The sequence below is a fragment of the Notothenia rossii genome, assembly GCF_949606895.1.
Source record: "Notothenia rossii genome assembly, chromosome: 7".
In the NCBI taxonomy this organism is placed as follows: domain Eukaryota; kingdom Metazoa; phylum Chordata; class Actinopteri; order Perciformes; family Nototheniidae; genus Notothenia; species Notothenia rossii.
This window is the reverse complement of record NC_136905.1, coordinates 79,686,286-79,706,629: the sequence shown is the minus strand read 5'-3', so window position 1 is coordinate 79,706,629 and position 20,344 is coordinate 79,686,286. Positions and strand designations below refer to the sequence as shown.

The following is a 20,344-nucleotide window of genomic DNA, read 5'->3' as shown; positions in this document are numbered from 1 at the left end:
ATCACAGAAAAAACCCTTTCAAAACATGACACCTGGCATACAATACACACTTTGAAATACTTCTCTCTGTCTCTCTTATGCTCCTGCGAGCTCACGCGCGCACACACACACACACACACACACACACACACACACACACACACACACACACACACACACACACACACACACACACACACACACACACACACACACACACACACACACACACACACACACACACACACACAGTGCACTTCTGCCCTTCTGAAGGAGTACAGAGCAGTGCCACAAGTTCTACAGTGCTTTCTTTGTCATCCAGAGTATGAATACAATAAGGCAATTGTAGACGTCTATTATATTTATTTATGCGAGTGTAGACGGGCAAGAACGCACCTATGTTCACATTTGGATCCATAAAAGCAGTTTTGGCTGGTGTGTATTTTGCACTCCACCAGTCGAGCTTATGAAATGCTGCTGAGTGTGTTGATGAATACTTCAGGGCACTTGCTGAAACGATCCAACAAACAGAAATTGAAATTATATTAATGCAGGTTTACAAAGTGGATAGAGGCATGCAGCTTTTTGGTGATTACCACTTTTCTCATCCTCTGTTTCTTTATGTCCCAGTCAAACAATTGCCTCGCTCATGTACAGAGCAGTTTTTTTGTTGTTGACAGGAATAATGGCTTTAAGTCAATGTTTTTAACGCATGACTGACAGTGTTTCTAATTATATCAAGGCGTTTAGAAGCTGACTGTGGATTCCGTCCAGCCGTTCAAGCCGTCTCCCTTCAGGGTGCTGGCTGTTCGGCTTCGGGGCGGCTGGCTGTCTGTCAGGCCGAAGAGACGTGCCGCTGCGCACCGGTACTTCCAGGACATGGTGTTGTAGAGGATGGGGTTGATGGCGGCGCTCAGGTAGAAGAGAACCACGGACACCAGGCTGCAGTACTCGGACACCACAGACAGCAGCGGGGACGGTGCGTCAAGGGAGCGAAACTGCAGGTACCGGCCCACATGGAACGGCAACCAGCAGAGGACAAAGGCAAGCACCACCACAACTGTGGGAGGGGAGGATGAGAAGTAACGAGAGACAGAGAGAGAGAGAGAGAGAGAGAGAGAGAGAGAGAGATAACTAATACAAAATTATGACTTTATCAACAGTTGCAACCAAGCTAAAAATCTAGTTTTTTCATCTTGTATACCAAGCTACACCTGTGCGTAATTTGCGCGCTCTCCGAACTTACCCAGCATCTTGATGGTCTGCCTGTTGCTTTTGTCTCTTACAGCCACACGGGAGCTGATGGTTGTCTCTCTATGTCTCTGCCACAGCCGACGACCAATGAGGCTGTAGAGCACTGTGAGACAGAAGACCGGCATGAAGAAGAAAACAGAGCTCAGCCACACCATGGCCCCCATCAGGCCTGACTCCACTGCGAAGTGCGTGATCTTACACTCCCGTGTGTCCCCGGGCTCCAGGAAGTAGCCAGTCTCATTCATTTCAGGGCTAAAATGTGGTGACATGCTGTCACGCTCCACTCCCACCATGACAAATACGGGCCCTGCGCTCATTACAGACACTGTCCAGAGAATAAAAATTAGGGCACGAACCCGCCTCTTGGTAACCAGTGCCTTTGCGCGCAGTGGGAAGCAGATCGCCAGGTAGCGCTCCACTGACAGAGCAGTGATGCTCAGGATGGTGGAGTAAGTGCATGACTCCGAGACAAACTGAAAGAGCTTGCAGAGTGCGGCCCCAAAGCGCCAGGGCCTATACCTCCACATACGGTAGAGGTCCAGTGGCATGCAGAGGAAGATGAGAAGGTCTGACAAGGCCATGCTACACAGGTACAGGTTGGTGGTGGTGCGCATATCCCGGTACTTACTGACCACCAACATTGTCATGACATTCCCTGTCACCCCGACCAGAAACAGGAGCGTGCAGGCGATGGTGATGCCCGTGAGCAAGGGAATAGAGTAATAATTGAGAGGAGGCTGCTCAGCGGTTCCTGTTGCGTTGATGGTCTCCTCCCAGCAGCAGTTATGGGAGAGGAACTCCGAGAGATTCGGCCAAGAGGGCATGCTGTCAGCGCGGTTATTTACGGGGCCGCGTCTGGCCCTGACTGCTGCAGGCACCCCGGGTCTGGGACTCCTCACAACCCTTGGTGCTGCCCTTTAATCCCATCATCAACATTTGCGCTGCGTAAGTTAATGTCAAAGGTTGGCAGCCATGCGTACAAATCAAGATCCTTGCGCACGTTGAAAAGAGGTTTGGCTCACAATACTTAGCGGACAAAGAACTTCAGAGATCATCCAGGGAGCAGATAGTCCTGTCCAGAGTCTGCAACAAACATGAGGCTATGATATGAATGATCCACAACTACAATGTCTGGAGCAGAGAGGCAGGTGCAAAACTAATTGTAAAAGTGTGTAAACTACACATCACCAACCACAATTCATACGGAGGTGTATTCTAAACAGCTGCAGTCGTAAAACTTCAGCCCTAACATCTATTATCTAAAAAAGAACAACAAGTTATCTCCTGTGTCCTTTCCTTCAGTGACCACAGCAGCTGAGCGCATTAGGAAAAATGAAACATGAGAATCCTGTTTGCAGTCCCACAGAGTTCCCATCACCAGCAGTGTGTCCTTTTTTGTCAGACAAAAACAAAACGGTGAATCTGTGGATGTCTTGCACCCGGCAGCATGTGACGGTGAGTCAGAGGCAGGTCCTCATGATGCGGCAGCAGCAGCTTTGAACATCTGTCCATGAAAAGGGCACCGGAGCTCAAACACAAACGGATAAACAACAACCACGGAGAAAACAAATACTGTATCACGGAGCGGATAGAGTTTTGTAGTCACAATAACAAAGAATGAACGACGCCTTGTCAACATAATCATGCAAATTGAAGTTGAAATTATCAAAGTAGAGTTAAGTTTAAAAGGCAAAGAAATTCCCTCTGGCTTTTCAAATCTGCTCCTCTATGTATACTGCTTATCCAGTGTGTGAGTCTAGATTCCTAGTGAGCAAAACATACAGGTGAAGTGGTGCTGCCCAAGTGAGGGTGATGTGGAAGTCCGCATTGAGCCCAGTGCTGCAACGCCACCTGCAGGTACTTTAGGGCAGGGATGACAAGGGGTTAATGCTCACCAGCACCAGACAATCTGTTTAACACCTTCCTTCCAGAGAGCATCTAGGGAAACAGGAGGAGACACTTTTCAGAAAACTCTCCCAAATGTGAGTCTTTTTTATTAGAATGACATCCAATGACCACCTGGTCTAAAAGTGGGGCTTCACAGCTGATCCTTCAAGGTGGCTAGTGAAAAATACACTTTCCCCAAAGAGAGAAATTTAGTCATCATCATAAAAATTATAAGACTCTATCTGGCTTTCGCTTCTAAAATTGATTTGTATATTATGATTATGTTTTCTTTTTAACCCTCCTATTGTCTTCGTCCCCCCCCCCCCCGAGGTCAAATTTGACCGGTCCTGTTTTAACTGCTATTACATTAAGACAAAAACCATTAATCATCACCAAATTTCATTTAACACCCTTTTTCAAACTGTAAATATTGTATCAGACTACTGGTATACATGAAAAACTGCAGTAAATATACAAAGAACAGACATTGAACATGTATTGCGTGTGCCAGGTGTGATCCATGTGGGGGGATGGGCACATAAGAGCGGGAAATGTGTCAAATTGTTCTGTGTGTGTGTGTGTGTGTGTGTGTGTGTGTGTGTGTGTGTGTGTGTGTGTGTGTGTGTGTGTGTGTGTGTGTGTGTGTGTGTGTGTGTGTGTGTGCCAGGTGTGATTCACATGGGGATTGGGCACATAAAAGGGGTGTAACACATCTAGATTATGTGTGTGTGTGTGTCGTGTGTGTGTGTGTGTGTGTGTGTGTGTGTGTGTGTGTGTGTGTGTGTGTGTGTGTGTGTGCGCGTGTGTGTGTGTGTGTGTGTGTGTGTGTGTGTGTGTGTGTGTGTGTGCATTTGTGTGTGTGTTTTATCTGATCCGGATGGTTACTAATTCCTTTTCTTCACGGCAGTCCTTTTTGACCGGGAACACCATGGGTGTTACAAAGTTGACTAAATCATCCAAAATGCAATGAAAGTGTTGATCAGTAATTTGATGTGTTCAAATGTCTACTTTGAAGGATATCACAAAGCCTTAATGCAATCGAATGTAAAACAAAAAAGTTATGATTGATGAAAGTAGTAAATCGGTCAGATTTGACCCGAAGACAAGAGGAGGGTTAAAGAGCCCTTTGGGGTAAAGCTTAGAAAGTACAGGTTTTTTTCACCCCAATGAAAATCCAAAATAAATGTGCCCTTTGTGGTAGGAGAACAGAAACCATGACGATATCAAATCCTGCCTGCTGTGCTGTATAGCTCTATCTATTTGCAAAGAACATTGAATACAGTTTTATTCAGACAAACTGCTATATATTCACAGTATGGAGTTTAGTAATATTTCAGCCACAAACAATTGCATAATGTATGATAAGGTCAAAGAAGAGTTAGTAACTTACTAAACTACCACCAGAATATAAACATCACCCTCCAATATCTAACAAGATATTTGGCTGATTTGCCAAAGGCAGCACACTAACAGAAATAGTACTTTTATAGGTTTGTCTAAAGGCTCTCTGCCAAACTTCATAACATAGGGTTTAAACTGGATGTTCATGTATTTTTTATTCTGATTAATAATCATTGTTGATGACATTATTAAAATCTTTAAAAAATACATTCAGATACACTAAGTGCTTGTAGAAAGTAAATGAATATTGTCCCATTAAATTACTATATCTCTAACAAAAAGTCAACATCTTGTTTCTTATTATGTTCTTAATCTTTGAGTAAATGTATTTAAATATGAGATATAAGGTTAATCTCATTAAATGTCAATTGTACTAGTCAGAGACAGGCAGCAGATACTGATACTTTAAAGTTACCTCTTACAAAATGTGACGTTTCTCCTCCATTTTGATTGAACTTTTTGGTATGGTATAAAACAACTTAATTATAAATATAAATAACAGGAACCAGGTAAAAGTGGGTCAATTATTCAGCCATGGCTATTTCTCCAAGTCTCTCAAACCAGCTAGAAAGCAGTCATTGTATGGTATGATAAGATGTCTGATTTAAGTCTTAACTCAACCGGAAATGTAATTGATATACGTTTTGGCTTGGTTGGATGTTGGCCATTATCATTGTTTGAAATCCTGCTATCGTAACAAAGCCAATAAAACTGTGGGTATAACACTGTAAGATTCATAAACCTTGTTACTGTTATTTCTTAATGGCTGAATTAACCACTTGCTGGAGTCCTTACAAGTGAAGAAAACAAACCATTTCAATCTACAGGTAGGTGTTAATATCTTTTAAATTACAGTCAAGCCATATATTTGTACTGAAGTGATCCTCATTCATGCTTAAAATATTGTTATCTATTGCCCTTTGCGCTGTGTTTATGGGCAGATACCATTATGCTTATGACCTCTGAATAATGATGTGGGTGTGTCAGAGAGGGAGAGAGAGAAAGACAAACAGATAAATAGAGAAAGAGAGAACCGGCGATCCTAATAGTGGAAAAAAAAAAACGACAAGCGGGACACTCGTCAAAGCTTCTGTGAGACCTTTTCATCACATCTGGTATGTATCTACGGGGGTCATACAACATGTAATGTGCCACCTGACTGTAATGTGTGTGAGCGAGTGTGTATTTGGCATGTGTCTATTTGATGTTCAGGAGAAACATGAACCTTTGACACCTGTGTTATGCAACTAACTATTGGCAAACCTAGTGGGAAAACAGTAGGAGTATCGGCTGCCATTTAAAATAGGCACACATGTAGAGTTAATCTGTGACTCTTTTTGGATTGAAAGGAGCAGCTATGACAAATATAATCATCACACCCATACTGATGTAATAATTAGGCAATGAGGATCACTGATTAAGACGTCTGGATTTGACTTAATGAAGTGTAATTATGAACCAATAACCAAAACGTTTCAATGATACTCTGCTCACAACAACAGGGGTATTAATAATGAGGACGATAGTCAAACAAGCTCGAGTTAATGTATTACTTACTTAGACGAAATTGCAAAATTGGACACTTTCTGGGACAACAGGAGGTTATAACAGCAACATTTTGTATTTCCACAGAAATGTCACAGATGTATTTATCAGGAGAGCTTTTTCTGCTCGGTCTTTTTATGGCTGTAAACTGTATTTTCTGTACCACCATTACATTTGGTATGGTGTCGTGTCAGTCCTATTTCTCTGTGGTTCCATGTATGTGCTTCTGGATTGTGTCTGGTAAAGTATTGAGAGTGTTTTTGGTGTCATGTTGTCTGAACTCTGCTTCCAGGGTGTGTTAGTATTGTCCAGGGTAAAGTCCCTTCCTGTCTGTCATAGGGAAGAACGATAGAGAGGGAAGAACACACCATTTGGCAGCTGTAACTGTTTGGTCTTTGGAGGGTGCAGTACACCTCTTCCACCACAAGATGGAGGAAGAGATTTAATGTTCCTGCTTGAACCTGTGAATGTCCATGAGTGTTTGTGATTGGCTGCAAGACTAATGAATGGTGTTTTACTACAAGTGTGATATGAGTGTATATTTCATTAGATCAAAGCGCATTCAGCTGAAATATTCATTAATATGGGTACACACAACTTCATCTAAGTTTTGCCGTTGTTGTTTGTTGTTATTGTCCAATTAAAATAAATGCGTAGGCTATATGGGCTTATAAAAATAAGGCCATATCATATTTGTTATGTTTTATTTTACAACCTTATCATAAAATAAGATAAGTGTTAAATCGTTGTATTGCTTGGTGTGCAGATCAACAATAAAAGGCTCATCATACATGCATGCAGACATACAAATGTTATGGAGGACAGAAAAAAGCCAGATAAACAAACAATGGCCAAATGATAACATACAGGGAGAGTGTGAAAGTAAGTGTGTGAAATTATGAGATAATAGGCAGGGGGGGCAGTGTCATTATTTTCAACCCAGAGGTCTCCTCCTACTTCACTAAAACTCCAGAACTTGTTTACAACCAATGAGAGAAGTATGTGGGAAGAACCCGCGTCTGTGATTGGTCTAGACTAGTTTCACAGAACCCTCCCTTCCTGAGGAGTTAGAGCGAGTTCAATGTTAGTTTATCTCAGCCGCTCTGCCTGAGTTACAGAGGGGAAGGAGCTCAGGACTAGCTGTGTGTTCATCGGTATCTGCTCTTCTTCAGAGAGAGTGTCTTAGTATTGACGTCCATTCAGAAAAAGGATTGACCAGACAAGGCACCATGTGGGCTGCATGTCCACAGAAAGAGCAGGTTGGTAATGTCTCCCTCTCAGTTTTTGTCTGACGGTTCTATTTTCGACCATGGGCTGTCGTCGGAGATATATAGTGTCTCTGTGACACTGCTTGGGTCTGGTCTGTCAGTGGGATCATGGAGAAGAATTTACAGTATCTGCAAGTGTGCCTTTATTCTTCCTGCGCATGTAAGTGTGCATCAAGGTGATGAGGGCAGTCCTTCATCTTTATCTGCATTAGCAAATATGTATACTGTTAATCCTTGTATCTGGTTATGTTGGACAGATGTGTGTGGAGATGAGTTTCTTGGTCATTCAGTCGAGGGTGTTAACTTTCTATTCAGAAATTCTGCAACAAGAAGTGTGTTACCTGCTGTTTAAGAATGCACAGGTGTGTGTAGTCCTTCTGCCCCTCACCTCACACCCTTTTGTTGAAGTTAGTTGCTCCAGCTGGAATGTCATGGTAGGACTGGAGATATTTAGCTTTTCTTTCTACGCTGCCTCTCCTCCCAGACCCTCCCTTCTCCTCTCTCTTCTTCTGTTGTCTTTGCAACTGAATACACATGATGCTGACCTCTGACATTCAGCAGTCTTCCTTTTGCACAGGCAGGAGCATGACCTAAATACCTTACCGTTGTGCAGCCAACACACACACACACACACACACACACTCACACACACACACACACACACACACACACACACACACACACACACACACACACACACACACACACACACACACACACACACACACACACACACACACACACACACACACACACTGCTCTTACTGTTATTTCTCTCTCAGTTTTTAAGTGTGTGCACGTGATGTGTGTTTAACTCTATCGAGCCTTTCCATGGGATTTTACCCTGCTGAGTTGTCATATCAATCATTAATGTGGGCAGTGGGAATTTTAGTCCTCAACCACCTATTGCTCTTTCAAGAAGTTGTGTAACACAAGTTTTATCTTTTTGCAATGTGCTACTTCTTCTCTGCAAGGATTTGCATTATTTTTAGCCTGGCATGCAGTTTTATTGTGGTGAATTCATTCCAGATGTGGACTTCTGTCTCATGCCCCTGCTATATGGTGAACCTCTGTCAAAACCAACAAACTCTGTTCTGAGTTTCCCCACCACTGTCTCAAAAAGGATACCTTCTGGATGATTTAAACATTATGTGTTCAGCAGACCTTGTTTCTGCAGCTTCCAATAAGTCCTTTCATAGCTACTGAAAGGGAATTGTTCATACTTTCTCAAATATATCTTTAGGTAAAGCTTTAGTGACGGCATTGATTTGTTGCTTAAAACAAAGCAGAAGACACAGGAGGTTCATGAGATGCCGAAATAGAGGTGATTTATTTATATGGTGAAAGATATCACTATGTCAGTTGGCGCTCAGACCATCATTAATATCTTCTTGCTTTTGTATCTCTATGTCTGGCCCATATGTACACTCCTTAATATCGTTTTGAACTCTCCCATGTTTAGGTCCATGGACAATCAGTTTAAAGTGTTTTATTTTAAATGTTAAAGTTAGTTCACCCAAATCCAAAAAACGCTGTTTCCCACTTATCATTAGTTGCTTCATGCAATGTGATGTAGATAACTTAAATTTAGATTGTTATGCTAGCATGAGCAAAGAATATGTGCAACAGTGACACAGTTCCAGTAACATTTCCATTACGAGTGATAATCAACAGTAGACACTTGTTTCCAGTTATAATGGGGACTATTTATCGTTAGAAAGTAGTTCCAGGACTGTGGATTAACTGCTCATTGTTTCTAGAAAGACAAGTAGCTGTTTTAAAACGTAATATTAATGTATGGCTGTTTGAGTCACCAATTCCAATTTCATTGTTTTGGTGGTAAGGCAGAAATCGAAGTTGCTATGTCAACAGCTGAGAATATAAAACTCCAAACGATCTTTACGGTCAGATAACAGTGGAGATTGTAATTTAGGTAAGAACCTGAATGTCTTCCGTCCTGTTATTGTATTCATGTTGAGTTAGACTCACTTTATTGGTTAGTACATAAGTAGTAGTTTAGGCATTTCCCGGCTCTGACTTGGCCGCCCTGGTGGCTCTGAGTCAGGCTTGGCGGACAGAGAGAGAGAGAGCAGTTCCATCACCCCTTCAGTACAATGATGCCTTGTTTTCCCGCCGCAGAACACAACTCTGGCGACGATGACGTTTGGGGCCTGTCTTTTTCTGGCATCTACTGTATGTCTTGCTTTCTCTGCCTGTCTGACCATCCCTGTCCCCCCATCCATGGTGTGAAGGATTAGATAATGGGCAGCTTTAGTGTGGGCAGACAGAGAGAGGTGTCACAGACCTCTTTTATTGGTTCCTTCCTCCCCTCCCTCCATCTTTTCCTTTTCTCTCTGTTTGTACCATCTGCGCCACGAGGAGCTTGGCACCACATGTTCTGTGAATGCTAACTTTATGGGACCTTTATTGTATGTGTGTGAGTGGTAATATACTATTCAAAGATGGCGTCTCCGTGTATGTATGGCATGTTTACAATGATTTAAATCTTTCAACAGAGTACCTTGTAAATGTCAAAGCTGTGTTATCACACATCCTGGAATAGATGATGCATCTCATAAGTTATCTATTTGTCTGAACACTGATGGGTAATCAGTTAGTGCACCTTCGCTGATATTGACATACTGTAGATGCTCATCCCGCCTCCAGTGTTCTCTCTAATAATTTGAGACTTTTCTGACAAGCAAACCTAGTGTAGTGGGACACAAGTAGGCTGCTGTTTAAAATGTAGAGCTAATTTGTGACACTGTATGGATTGAAAGAAGCAGCTATGACAAATACAATCATTACACTCATACTGATGTAATAATAGAGTGCCACATTGACGCGTCCTAAAACCCGGAAGTAAACTTCTTCCGGTTTCTTCGACAAAAAGCATAAATCTATTGATTAGATTTATGATTCGAAAATTATAAAAGTAGGGTAGACATGTGGATATTATCCGGCTGAACAAAATGTGATCTGGCTCTTCAATTTGTGTCAACCGCAGACCTTATTTCGATCTATTTTCCAAAATCCTACGGAGAAATGAATTGGTTTTTGTCGAAGGAACCGGAAGTGGTAAAATGCTAACTTACTTCCGGGTTTTAGGACGCGTCACTGTGGCACTCTATAAAGCAATAAGGATCACTGATTAAGATGTCCGGCTTTGAGTAAATAAAGTGTAGTTACGAACCAATAACCGAAACATTTAGCTTAAAAAGTGGTTTATTGATGAAATGCAGTCACTTTTCTGGAGTCCTTCCCTTGAGCCACAGATTTATATTTTTCCCCTTAAAAAGGTACACTGTCATTTTTTGGCCAAAGGGAATGAGAACGTTTCAAGATTCAAATGTTTATTGTCATAACATTTACAAAACTAGGGTGTACTTATGTAATGTATGAAAACTTAAATCGCAGGTTCCTCAACAGTCAGTCATTGTCCTTAGTCCCGCCCTCATGTTTCTGGCATCAGAGCCTCTGAAGTCAGACTCTACTTTTTCTTTGCAGTGTCTCTTTGCTCTGCTAATATCTCACTTGCACCATACATTCATAATTACTAATGAAAGATGTATTATCAAAAGTCAAAAGTCAACTTTATTGTCAATCTCAAAATATGTTTGCACACACAGAAAGATCGAAATACTGTTTCCCACAGTCCCGAAGTATAAAAAAAACACACATTAAAATGCAAGAACACTCAATAATTACAAAAAAACACAAAATAACCGTTTACTTCAAGTAAGCAGGATATATATATATATAAAAAAAGATTATGTACATACATAGTGGAAATGAGAGTGCAAAAATGTCCATAGCAGCGTAAAAGTGACCAGTGCTGGATTTTTGTGTGTGTGTGGGGTGTTAAAGTCCCGGGACAGGGTGGAAAGGTGAGATAGAGGGGGGAGGTGGGAGGGGGTACAAGGCTACATTTTCTAAATGTTCTGCCAAATATACCATTTTAATCAAAATAAATCTTGATAATAACTTGAAATATGACATTATTATTCTCTTTTCGGCTTCATACTTGTATTTTTGGGTTTCTGCTGGAACATTCTTCCATGCTTATATGGTATCCATCATTTTTCTCCTACGATCTGTCTGAATATCTGAATTCCCTCTCCTTCTGAAACGCTTAATCTTAGTACCTGTCTCTTAAAGCTCCATCCCGAAAAAGCCCACTCTGTACTATTGGCTTGCCAGAATAATAAGACACTTTTGCAAAGATGCTTTTCAAGCCTTGGTAGGAGATACTCAGATGGGCTGCCGACAAAATCTGACAGTTTGTGGGTTTAATAGGCAACCCACATGTACAGTATGTGTACACAAGCACTGAAAAGACAGTTTATACTATTTCTCCTTAAACAGTGAGGGAAAAATTTGATGATAATAATAATAATAATACATAGAGATGTCCCGATCCGATCACGTGATCGGGGATCGGAGCCGATCACGTGATTTTCAAAAGATCGGAATCGGGAGAAAAAAATCGGGGATCGGGATTTTTTTTTTTTTTATTCTTTTTGAACATTTTGTATTCAATGTTACGAAACAAAAATGACCATGTTCAAGTCTTAAAGTCATCCTCAGGCCTTAGTTTTGGTTTCAAATTACACAACATCATGTATGTGTTGCTTCTTTGGGGCTTGTTTTCATAGACCTGGTTGCTTATTTCTCTCAAATCTGGCAACAGAGTGGGCAGGGCGCAGTGTCTAATTGTAGCAGTAAGCTAACGAGTACTGATAAGCTTTATTTAGTTTTGATCCAATGCTGCACAACTGAACTGATCCAATACTGCTGTGAAAGAAAGAACCTATATCCATGTTGGATAGAATATCCAATTTAAATAAAAAAATAACCTTAAGGGACAACTGGAATGCTTTTTTTCTTTTTTTTCTCTTAATGCATTGCATAAAGATCGGATCGGGAAAATCGGTATCGGCAAATTGTGATTTAGCAAAAAAAGGTGATCGGGACATCCCTAATAATACACAGGTTTTGTATAGCGCTTTTCCTAATGCTCAAATACGCTTAATATGCATCGAGTGATAGTGGGGTGTCTGAATTCCTCCTAAATGAGAAGTTAATCTGTAAATGCTCGCCACAAGAACCTTCTACTAACAAGATGCCCTAAAGTAGCAGAGGATATTTTTGTGTTTGTATTAGAATTGTAAAAATTCTTATGCCTTGGCTGTGGGGGAGAAAAATGCTACTGTTTCCCTGTTCAACATTTGGTTTGGTATCATGTAAAGTTCACATCTTCACTCCCAGCAGTAGCCCCAGCATGGCGAGTTCCCACCCTTTAGACAGGATCAGATTACTGACACATCCCCATCATGCTGCCTGCTTTTGTGTAAGAGTACACAAGTAATGTAATGGCAACACAAAAGACAAGTGTGTAGTATGTGTGATCATTTTACATGAGAACCAATGGCCTTCCCACACGGTTCACAACAGTTTGGGAGTCAATCTGACTTTTGGCTGCTAGACCAGAGATAGCAAAAGCACACACATCCTTTACTCAAGTAGAAGAACAGATACTCATGTTTAAAAATACTCTGGTAAAAGCACTGAAAAATCTTCTTTGCTCAAGTAAAAGTAAAGAAGTATGGGCTTTGAAATGTACTTCAGTAAAAATTACCCATAACTACCAGCTGTTTTAAAGAGTACCTGACCTCCCTTTATATTAATAGAACAATAATGTCATTGTTAGCTAATGAATGTTTCCATGCTGAACAACGGCAACATGACAACGTTTTCATTGGTCCCTCTTCTTTAGAGAAGACCAGGAAGTGATGGATACACGGATCGTGTTCAAATCAATAGGCACGCAATGACTCTAAATAATAATGATCACGCCACCAAACACACATTCAAACTAAAGGAACCAGCCTGTTTGGAAAATGTCAGAAGTAGAAAGTACAGGTATTTGGGTTCAACATGTAAGAAGTAGAAAGTACAGGTATTTGGGTTCAACATGTAAGAAGTAGAAAGTACAGGTGTTTGGGTTCAAAATGTAAGAAGTAAAATATAAAAAGTCGGCAGAATAAGAAGTAGTGGAGTAAAGTGCTGACACCAGAAACATGTACTTAAGTACAGTAACGAAGTATTTGTACTCCACTAATTCCCACCTCTGTGCAAGACACACAACTTCCTGACTTTATTTTGGAAAACAAAAACCTAGCATTTGATAGGGAATGTTGTTCTGCCGGAGTGACCTGTCTTTGTTCCCAAGGCTGATGGGTCCTTTCATTAGACAGGAACAAAGTCACTTAAAAGACATAAAACAAACAAACATAAACAAGAGCACGTCTCATCCTCTTTTCTTACAAAACCTCAGAGGCAAAAGTTTTACCTTGTGATAAATCTCAGGAGGACAGACGGCACGAAATAAGAGACTATAAAGGCAAATCCCAATGAACGAAAACAACCTCACCTTGCCCTGCTTGCTTTTGACTCATGCAATCTCAGAGAAACATCAATGGGTGTAAATTAATGTGAGATACTATTAATGAATGAAGAGGATGTTGAATACAATATTGATTGTGGATTAACCTGGTGTCATACACAGTAATTATTACACTTTTCATACCACTGTCTAACAATCAATCAATCAATCAATGTTTATTTATATAGCCCAATATAAAAGTGTTACATTTGTCTCAGTGGACTTCACAGTGTGTACAGAATATCAGTATGACAATACGACACCCTCTGTCCTTAGACCCTCACATCGGACAAGGAAACACTTCCAGAGAAAACCCACAGTTTAAAGGGGGACATGGGAAAAACCTCAGGGAGAGCAACAGAGGAGGGATCCCTCTCCCAGGACTGACAGACGTGCAATAGATGCCGTGTGTAAATTGAAAAGATAATACGTTTGCAACATAGGTAGTCCAAATGTTTGGAAATGCATGTGTGTATAATAGGAAGATGAATCCACGAGGATATCCATCCAGGACTTATGATCCAGGACCACAGCCACGACTCAAGATCCAGGACACAGGACCGCAGGATCCTCCATGACTCCGGATCCCGGCGTATATAGACACCAAAAAGAAAGAAATGTGGGGAAGCTGGGTTAATCGGAACATGAGAGTACACAGGTATAGACAGAGAGAAGGAAGAAGTAAGATGTCCCCCGACAAACTAAGCCTATATCAACAAGCCTTAATTTCAAAGTTATGAATGAATCATTAACTAATGCTCTTTAAACAAGTGATAAATCCTTCACCTTATCGTCTCTGCGTTGCCACGTTTGAGAGACAATGACAGTCTTTCTGATAGACGATCAAGTCTGCAGTTATAAAACTCAGCGCTAATAAAGTTCACACAGTAAAAGTAGGTCACCAGTAATCATAAATGTAAACAAGCTTATAATAAATATATAATCATTTACAGCTGTTCCTTTTTAAAGGAATAGTTTTACACTTCAGGAACGTCCTCACACATTTTCCAAAAGAAATGTTGGATAGAAGATTGATTTAGTTCAATTTGAAGCTTACAGCTAGCACCCAGAAAGCTTAGGCTGCAGTCCAATAGTCCATTTAGCTTAGGAACCTTCCTGACCGAGTGAAATGACCCGGAAGTCCCTCAGTGGCAGCCATGATAAGTGCTGTTCCAATTCTCTAGATGATAGGAAAGGAGGTTTCAAACTTCCTTGATAACCTCCTTTAGCTTGGGAACCACTGGACCTCCCTTACCGAAAGGGGAGGAGAAAATGCTGCCCCACAATGCCTTGCAGCCACAGCATTTTGTCGGCCGTTCACGGACACAAACGGTTATGACGGAGAAATTATATCATGAAAGTTACGGTGCTTATTAAGCATTTTTAAAACGTATGTGGTAAGTTGCCAAAGTGCTTTGTTTTGAACGTTCATCAGTATTATATTCAAAAAGAGAAATATGAACGTTAGTTTTTACTGAAATGATCAAATAAAGTCAACATTTCACTGAGCTGTGTGGGTTTGTTCAACTTTTAAAAGATGTTTGAATGGTGATATACACAGTGATAGGTGTTAAAGACTAACGTTTATAAAAAATACATTTCTATTGATTTTAAGATCTTTTCATAGTTCATACAATCTTTGGGATTATTTGTATTAATGTGGACCGGAGGGAGAGGGTGATGAGCATAAGTTTCACTTTCATTTTTTATTTCAATTCCAACTTTGGTCATGAAGAATATGTTTCTCTGTTGTTCATAAAGCATAAAGCAACAGCATCAGAGCACGGTGCAGTCTCTAGATGAGTCCGTCGTTCTTATTAAACATCCATGTTGTAGTTCGTTGTATAGAAAACTGTAGTTTCCACAGTTTCACCACAGCAGCAAACGCACATTTATGACGTCTGCTGGCGCATCATAAACACGTCGGATATTGAAAGTGCAGTCGGATTCTCTAAAGTCTCTTCTCCTAAGTCCTTTTGAATTCTCCTATCCACTATCCCTTAACCCTCGTGATGTTTCACTCAGAGGTCAAGGAATAGGAGATAGGGTTAGAATTTAGGAGCTGATTTTTGGATTATCCGTCTGCAACCTTAGCGTCGAACCAAGCATGAAAACTGGTGAAAAGCTAGCAGGCCTCCATCGTGTTTGTTTAATCCGTACATATTCACAGTGTAAAAACAACAGAGTATATTGGACTATTTCTCGACTAGGAGCAGTGACTTAACTACAATGTTGCCCTGAAAAAGCTCAGAGGTTGAACAAAATATTGTAGAAGATTGTTCGCTTTGTAAAATGGGGAGTTGACACATTTACACTTGGGTTTGGTACAGGTTTAACAATGAAGGTATGACCTATCACAGACATTAGTCTCTCAAAGGTCAAGCAGCCCATAACATCAGTCTATTTGATCAACAATAAAGACATTCAGAGAGATTTTTCATAACCTCACAATCCAAAACAAGTTCCCATGGTTTTTACTGATCAAAAAAAGCATTATTAAATGATTAATTTAATAATGCAAAAATGCCGTTAATAAGAAATGATGATGGTAGCTTCCACAAGTGGTCCCTTATTTAGAATGTGGTATGTATATGGTTTTGTTCTTTGGTGGTTTATTATTTTCCGGGGCAGCTGTGTCTGTGAAGTAGTGGAGTTGTTTTTCAATCAGAAGGTTGTGCGTTCGATCCAAGCCCCTGCGGTCCACATGTTGATGCTTGGGCAAAATACTTAACTAAATACTTAAATACTTAAAGTTTTTCCCGCTGGCATGGCCCAACGGTGTGTGAATGTTATTGCGCATTTCCACTACAGCGCGGTTTAAGCGTGCCGTGCCCGACCCTTTTTTGGTTGCGTTTCCACTAGGCGTAGTTCCGGCTAGCGGGTACTTTTTCACAGTTTTCTGGCTCTCCAAAATCGAGGTTCTTTCCGGGCCAACAACCGGGCTGAATCTGCTAAACTAGTACTAGTAGCATAACAAAATGAACATATTTTACCGTGATTTAATTGTAATACACATTTCAAAATGATGCCGAAGTAACAACATACTGATACCGGTAAAAACCATGAATTAATGCTTTGACAAGTCTGCAAGCAAAAAAAAAAACTTTTTAAAATGCGTGTTTTCTGAATGGAGCTTGGCTAAGCTAACGCAGTATATGCCCCGACCGTCCACACTCACAACAACGGCCTATACAGACATAAATAAACCAGCGACTGTATTCACCATGACACAGACAGTCTGTGGTTTGTACTTGGTGGTTTAACTTTTGTCTAGTTTCTGAACAGATATGAGGAGCTGTGAGCTCTGAGGGCTAACAGCTAACGGCTGATGTTGGTTTTGTGTGGAAAAGCGCCATTAGCTTCCTTGAGCTGGGGGCACCTTGCATGGCAGCCCCTTCCTCTGTATGAATGTGGGGGGAATGGAGGAATAATGGCTTGTATTTGTAAAGTGCTTTGAGGAGTCTGGAATACATGCAGTCCATTTATCATTCATCCCCAAAGCTGTGGTCTAACTTTTAAGTTAAAGTGGACCTATCATGCTATATTTGAACCTATATAAATATATATATTTTTTCAAAATACCAAGAAGATCCTGCATTTTAGCCATGCCTAATTTCGCTCTATTTGCTCTTTCCAGCGCTGTTTTTGCAGGGGGCTGATTCTGTGAGCTGCAGCTGACCACGCCCCCCTGCAGGAGAGGGGAGCGTGCTCTGAGATCAGCTGCTAGACTGCAGCGGGGAGAAGAGGGGGAGAAAAAGAGATCTCCGTCCTCCGTGTTTTATTCTTCAAGTTCAAACAGTAACAACGGACTATTTTTCTTAGCTGATGCATGTCAATTTAAATCAATACATACAACTATTTTTTAAATCAATAAAATCATTTTCTAAATCCATAAAAGCATTTCAATTAATATTGGGAGTCATGTCGTTACTTTGTTGAGAATGTGGCCATGTAATAAGCGGGATAATGTGCAGCGACGCGGTCATTATGGGGAAAAGAACACCGACAGGCTGATCAGGAGCCCGACGCGAAGCGGAGGGATCTAGATCGGCATGAAGGTGTTATTATCCCTTACATATGATTATATAAAGTCATTATTCCTTTGTTTTAAAGCAGGAGGCGCAAACGCTTGCCTCGGGGAGGGAGAAAAAGAGCCACAGCGGAGAATAAACAGAAGGGTAACCATGGCAACCATGCAAGGGAAGTCTTCTTCGCTGCTTTTGTGGCAGACTACAGCGCCACTTACAGGCCTAGCATATGTACTACAGCGTCTCCAACGCTTTCGAGCGGCAGTGGCCGGCGGTGGCCCAACCTCTCATTCCCCTGATAGGTGGAGAATTGACCAATAGCCGTAGCGCCACCGTCCTGACGTCAGGACAGTGTTCAAATGTGGATCAGTCTGTATCAGATCTGTTGCAGCCCCTTTTTTAGAGATTGGGGTATGGAGGAAAATAGAGAGGGTTGTGTTTTCTGACACTTGGTGAGTTCCCTGGAACACCGGGGACACATATTCATGTATAAAAGACGTACAAAAGTGCATTTTGCATGATAGGTCACCTTTAAATATAAGATAAGATATTACATCCTTAATGGATTTGGTATTATGAGGAATCAAAGCTAGCAGCATGTTCTCAATGGCTCTGTGGTGCGGGGCGAAGACTATTTTATGTAGAAAATATATAAAAGTTCCCTCTTTGCTTTAAGGTGCCTCTCAGACTCTCTCTCTCCACTTTACCAAACCTCCACATTTCTCCCACTCAACATTCTTTCATTTTCTTCTTCTATGCGTTGATTCCAAATAAGTGACATTTAAGAGGCATGGTAGCTCGTGAAGGGAGAGGCGGACACTCTTAGCTGCTTCTGTTGATATTTATAAACACGCAACTTGCTGGCTGTTCAAACTATCACCATGACAACAGGACAGGAAGCAGGAAGTAGGCAGCCGCTCATTGGAATGGAGTCGAGAGATAACTCCCGCAAACTCCTAGTTTCATGGCTCTTCAAACCATCGCTCTGCTCTCCCATCAGACACGGAAACATGACCAATGCTTTTGTCCATGCATGTGCGTGCGTGAGTTTGACATCTGACTCCACACATGCAGACATTCAAACCACATGCAGCATACCAGGTCCCTCTGCAGTTAACCTCTCAGTGGGTCAAGCCTGTGGATATTCTTAGAACAGGAAGATAACTGCAACGTCATAAATACTTCCAAAATCCATGATTATATTGCCACACAAAAACATCAGCCATTGGGCCTTGCTGAATGTTATGACCTTGACTATATACTGTATGTCTACTGAGACCAAGAATAATATAATGTTTTACTGATTTTAGGAAGTATTAATATGGATTAAGTTGCTTTCTCTTGGTTTTAGGAATCGGTTTTACAGTTTAATATAATTTTTTTACTGATTTTAGGAAGTATTAATATGCATTAAGTTGCTTTCTCTTGGTTTTAGGAATCGGTTTTACAGTTACACGGTGGAAATATTAATCCAAAGACAACTGCAGGATCTTGTCTTTTTTCCTTGTCCGATTGTTGGATCGCAATGAAATATCGGTGTATGAAATATACGCTCTTTATGCAGGTCGTAGAGGTCTGGTTGCATGGCTCTCCTCTTGTTTTCTTAAAGATGCCATTCCTTTTTTCCACCTCCTACCCCTGAAAAGTTTGCCAAATGTGGCTGCAGACCCTTAAAACGGACAGATGAGGTGTCAGGAGGGCAATGTGGCACTTGCAAGAAGCCCGGGTTGCATTGCAATTTTGTTATGAGTCCGGATTGAATTGTCTTGCAGGTATGTGGGCACTATTCTATATATAAACTAGATGGGCTAAGATGTCCCACTTTTCCTAGCTATGTACAATATCCTCTTCCTCACTGTTGTCTCTCAGTGCAAAACATGGCCAAGCAAAGTTACCTCATTAGAGTCCATAGGCGTTTTCACACTGCAGTACTTTTCCCACAAAGGTTCATGAGAACTTAGTTCATGAGAACTCTCTAGTTCTGATGAACTAAGTACAGATCGCGTTCACACCGGAATAAGTCCCTGGGGAAGGATTAGGCAAATTAAGCCGGTGACGTCACTTCTTCTTCTTCTTCTGCTTTGGGTTTACTGGCAGGCCGCAAACAACTTCACACCTATACTGCCACCCGAAGTCCCCGGCCGGAAGTCCCCAGGGGTTGGGGACTGGCTTCAGTAGAAGCTACTGGGACTCCCAGCAGCTTCTACTGAAGCCTTCCGAGTAAATCTCCAGAACGCCGACACCTCCTCATCTCAACCGCTCCCATGTTTTATTTTGTGTTGCCATAAGTTAGTCTCTCTGCGTTTCTGCGCTGGACTAATGCTAAGGCTAATAATGCTAATGCTAGGATAATAAAATGACGGCTTCACAAAACCTTTTTTGAGTTTTACGGGGCGTGGTTTGCAATCCGCCCAGCCAATCCGAAATAGGAACCTTTTTCTCCCACGAAAGTCCCTGCTCTCTAGCAGGGACGGAAAAGGGGGTAAAAAGGTTCTCATGAACTAATTTTAGTTCCGTCTCTTTTTGGTGTGAACGCG

General features: G+C 41.3%; 2 protein-coding genes across 4 annotated transcripts in view; one reads left to right on the top strand and one right to left on the bottom strand.

Moving 5' to 3' along the window:
* Positions 1-367: 367 nt before the first annotated feature.
* On the bottom strand, positions 368-3,043 carry ghsra (growth hormone secretagogue receptor a). Its single transcript, XM_079640749.1, has 2 exons — positions 1,226-3,043; positions 368-1,039 (listed from the first exon to the last, which is right to left on the bottom strand). Exons 1-2 carry the CDS (start codon positions 2,055-2,057, stop codon positions 726-728), a joined length of 1,146 nt encoding a protein of 381 aa, XP_079496875.1. The 5' UTR covers positions 2,058-3,043; the 3' UTR covers positions 368-725.
* A 2,476-nt stretch (positions 3,044-5,519) lies between these two features.
* Positions 5,520-20,344, top strand: part of pld1a (phospholipase D1a) — a 47,247-nt gene continuing 32,422 nt past the window's right edge. Inside the window, exons 1-2 of one of the 3 annotated variants that reach the window (XM_079691436.1) lie at positions 7,166-7,325; positions 17,417-17,577. The gene's annotated coding sequence lies outside the window, so the exon portion shown is untranslated. Of the gene's footprint in view, positions 5,637-7,165; positions 7,326-17,416; positions 17,578-20,344 lie in introns of those variants that run through there. The other 2 variants (XM_079691435.1, XM_079691434.1) reach the window with 2 other exon arrangements.